General features: G+C 35.1%; 2 protein-coding genes across 6 annotated transcripts in view; one reads left to right on the top strand and one right to left on the bottom strand.

The window, feature by feature from the left end:
• LOC109326895 (17.1 kDa class II heat shock protein-like) lies at window positions 377-1,179 on the top strand. Its single transcript, XM_019559785.1, has one exon. It carries the CDS (start codon window positions 567-569, stop codon window positions 1,041-1,043), a length of 477 nt encoding a protein of 158 aa, XP_019415330.1. The 5' UTR covers window positions 377-566; the 3' UTR covers window positions 1,044-1,179.
• LOC109326894 (calcium-binding mitochondrial carrier protein SCaMC-1-like) overlaps window positions 2,850-4,090 on the bottom strand; it is a 4,094-nt gene continuing 2,853 nt past the window's right edge. For 3 of the 5 annotated variants that reach the window (XM_019559779.1, XM_019559783.1, XM_019559782.1), the window contains 2 exons: window positions 3,468-3,558; window positions 2,859-3,374 (listed from right to left, as the gene is read on the bottom strand). In XM_019559779.1, the coding sequence (XP_019415324.1) occupies window positions 3,182-3,374; window positions 3,468-3,558 (284 nt within the window). In that variant the 3' untranslated portion in view covers window positions 2,859-3,181. Of the gene's footprint in view, window positions 3,375-3,456; window positions 3,559-4,090 lie in introns of all 5 variants that reach the window. The other 2 variants (XM_019559780.1, XM_019559784.1) reach the window with 2 other exon arrangements.

Here is a 4,090-nt window from a genome sequence, read left to right as displayed (position 1 = left end):
AAAATAAAAATTGTTTAAACATCAAAATGCAAGCCTTATTAATATAAGTTAAGAGCCAATTTGATTTTTCTATTCATTTTCTCTTCATATATGAGAGGAAAAGTTTTTAGTGAGTCCCAAACTATTTTTCTTTCTTTCCTTTATTATCTTTCCAAATAAATGATAGAAAATAAACTTTTATTCTCCTTTTCTCTCCTCATCTTTTCTTTCCTTCCATTTTCAATGGAACCAAACATAGCCTCAGTGTTGTTTGTTCAAAGCCCACTATGCTCAGGCCCAAATATAAAATTGAAAGAAAAATCCACAATGTTCTAGACGCAAGAGCTTTAGAAGAATTTAATATCCTATCCTAACCGAACCTGCCAGAAGTTTTTTTCCATCACACTTCTCTCTTCTCTAGAAACTTCCATCACCTTTCTGGAACACTTCCATTTTCTTTCTACAATAATCCTCGGCACAATATATATATACACCCACATTCAATTCCATCTCAATCAAAAGCTGTAATCTCAACTACGCAAAATCACTTTTTAAAACATTCCAATCACTTAGTTTTCTAAAAAGTCATGGATTTCAGGGTACTGAATTGGGACACTCCATTCTACAACAATCTCCACAACCTAATGGACCTCAGAGACGAAACACCATCGAACAAGAATGTCAGTGTTCCAACACAGACATACATGCGTGACGCTAAGGCAATGGCTGCAACTGCTGCAGACATTAAGGAATATCCGAACTCTTATGTTTTTGTGATCGACATGCCAGGGTTGAAGAAAGGTGACATAAAGGTTCAGGTTGAAGATGATAACGTGCTATTGATAAGTGGAGAGAGGAAAAGGGAAGAAGAGAAAGATGGTGTGAAGTATTTGAGAATGGAGAGAAGGGTCGGTAAGTTTATGAGGAAATTTGTGCTTCCTGAGAATGCTAATACTGATGCTGTTTCTGCTGTGTGTCAAGATGGTGTGCTTAGTGTTACTGTTCAGAAATTGCCTCCTCCTCAGCCTAAGAAGCCAAAGACCATTGAGGTTAAGGTTGTTTGAGAAAGAACCTTCACTTTGGCTGTTTAATAATGTTCTATGAAGGTTTTATGGTTTTGTCTTGTGTTGTTATTGTTATGATTTTGTGCTTTGGGTATTTGTAAAATAATGTGAGGATCTATATTTACTTGTTGGTTATTCACAATCTTGAATTTTAATTTCTCTTCATCTGGTTATTCCAAATCTTGAATTTTTTAATTTCTTTATTGTATTGAAGAAGACAAAGTTGGATCACCAGCAAAGAAAAAAAGTAAATTACCCTTATAACATTAATTTGCTTTAACATTTGTTATCCTTTTCCCATTATAAAATAATATGCAAAAAAAAGTAACATTCCTTCACGTGTTGCTGCAAAAGGAAAATTACTTATGAAAAAAACTCCTAACCTGTTCCTAATCCATTTTTTATAATTAAGGTTATCTATCAATGTTTTTTCTAACATGAATTGAATATTTTTGGTCTATTTCATTAGACCCACATTTAAAAAATCGACTATTTGAAGTTTTTCAATTTTGAATCATATCACTTTTCATTCACCTTCATGGCTCTAATCATTGCAAAGAGCCTGAGACGTGTCAGAATATCTTCACAAATTGTTGCAATTACTCCATCATGTACACTGTAAGAAAATGGTCTAGATGAAGATGAAAAAACCTTTGACACTTTTTTTGGAAAAAGGGTATCCACCAAATGATGCAGCAGTCACTAGTCACGTTCTCATGAATTGTTTATGCAAAAGGGGGAGAGTTAAGAAGGATATGGAGGTTTTTGAGGTCATGGGCACAAAGGGTGTTCAAAATGTTCAAGTATAGAATTGCTTGCCGAAGGGGTTGAGTTATGTTGAGAATGTGGAAGAAGCATTGGAAGTGTTAGTTAGAATGAAGGGAAAAAAGTCCAATTATGAAGCCTGATGTTTATTCTTATATGAGTTATGCAAAGTTAGTAGATCAGATGAAGCAATGGAGATGTGGAATGAAACTGTGGGAATGGGACTTGTAATTAATGGAGTCAGAATCCTATCCCGGAGAGAGAAGTGTTTATGGAAAACCAAAGAAAAAGCAAAATGTAATAACACTTGTATCTTTTATTTATAATGAGATTATATTTTTGCCCTTAAAACTACAAGCAAAAACAGACCTTTCTCTCGGGAGGGAGTGAATGGAGTGTGTAGACCTTTCTCTCGAGAGGGAGGTGAATGGAGTGTGTTGTTCTGAGATTAAAAAGTCAATTCAGACATTTGTTTAGTTCGGATTTTACAAAAGAACAGAAGTTCCAAAAAAAGCTGAAATTCAGTGTTTTTGAGATGCTATATTTTCACCTTATCAAAAATCACTTTTTTGAAGAGGCCCCAAATTTTATGAAGAGGGATGAATTGCTTCTGAGCCAATGGTGTTTAATCAGATGGAGCCAGCTTAGAGATGCAGAATGGGAAATTTAACACTAAGTTACTTACTAATGACTGCATACCAAGTAGAAGAGAAGTGAGGCAAATCATATGATATGAGGGTCTTATTCTTCTCTCATGAGAAGCTGAGACATTCCTCCTTTATTTTCTCATACTTCTCTTCCTCTACATTATTAGTATATACTTATTCTGTATCCAATATTATCATGACAAAGATCAGAATGTATGTTACTTCATACATGATGCATGCAACATAAGTACATGATACTAAATCCACATGTTCTTCTCATTAATTTACTTGTTTTCTTATAATTCTTGAGAACTTTTTCAGCTGCTGGAGACCCCTTTTTCAAGTATCTTCATATCCGAAAAGGGTAATGACTCCCTGTTGCTTGGTATTTAACATAAAAGAATCAAACAACACCAGTTCCTAAACATTAGAGCAGATAAGCATGGGAGAAAACTTTCTGAATAATAAAATCTACAGAATGAATCACAATTTGTCAATTCTTCATGAGTTTTTCGGTCATTGTCACCATCAACAATTTAAGACTTCCTACAAGGCTACAACATTTGAATTTATTGCCCCAGCGATTACAACTCAACCACCATGTGGCGAATTTTAACTACAACATAGGTGCTCAACCATACTGAAAGTACCTTGTAGCATAAGCAAGTTGATGCTGCCGAAGCGGGTATTAGCCCCACATCAAGGTCTTAAACGTAAATAACAGCTCTAATCCAGATCTAGATTCTTCTTCATACTTTCATAGACCATGAAAGTAATGCTTGCAGCTGGCACAACTTTGAGGAGATTTGGAAAGATACCCTTGTAGAAACCTTTAAAGCCTTCATGCTGAAAAGTTCTCCAAAATGCATCAGACATCCCCTTGTAAGCATTGGAAGTGTTGGTAGGTTGTGCCATCAGTCTGAGAAGGATGATAATGTAATATCAGCAAATAATGTCACAATACGAAAACTAGCTCGAATAACATAATCAATACCGATCACCTGCATTATACCTTGTACGAATAACCTGCAAGGGGTAGACACAAGTAGCTCCAAGAGCCCCAGAAACTGTCCCACATCCTAGTTGTACTAGAGCACCGGGTTCTAAGAAGGAGAAAAGAAGAACAAAAGTTTCAGTCTTGAAGGGCGAAATATTTTAAGAGAGTCGATATATTAGTAAATGTTAGATGTCTCTCATTATTATGCCTTAAAATAATTTTATGACTATTTTATGGCTCTCTTTAAGGGCATTTTATGTCACTTTTATGGCTTTGTTTCCAAGCATCCAATGCTTGGAATCCAAGATACCAAGACCTTGCTTGCCTATAAAAGGACACATATAGAGAGCTTCAAAATCATCTTCACAACACACAACATCTCTTTCATTTACACATATATTGTGAGTGCATTCTTGGTGAGAATTCTTGTTCCATTTGAGAGAGTATTTGTGAGAAAAAATATTGTCATTTGTCCTCATCATTATAAGAGGATTTCTTGTACTCTTCTTTTTTACATAGTGGAATTTTGCTCTTGATAGCTCGTGGTTTTTTTCCTCTCACACTGAGGGGTTTTTCCACGTTAAATCTTGTGTGTTATTTTCTTTATCCTTTACTTGCTTCTCTTTTGTTCTCAATTG

This window comes from Lupinus angustifolius, chromosome LG14 (assembly GCF_001865875.1).
Source record: "Lupinus angustifolius cultivar Tanjil chromosome LG14, LupAngTanjil_v1.0, whole genome shotgun sequence".
NCBI classification, from domain to species: domain Eukaryota; kingdom Viridiplantae; phylum Streptophyta; class Magnoliopsida; order Fabales; family Fabaceae; genus Lupinus; species Lupinus angustifolius.
Note: the sequence above shows the minus strand (reverse complement) of the source record. Positions and strands in the feature narration are given on the sequence as shown.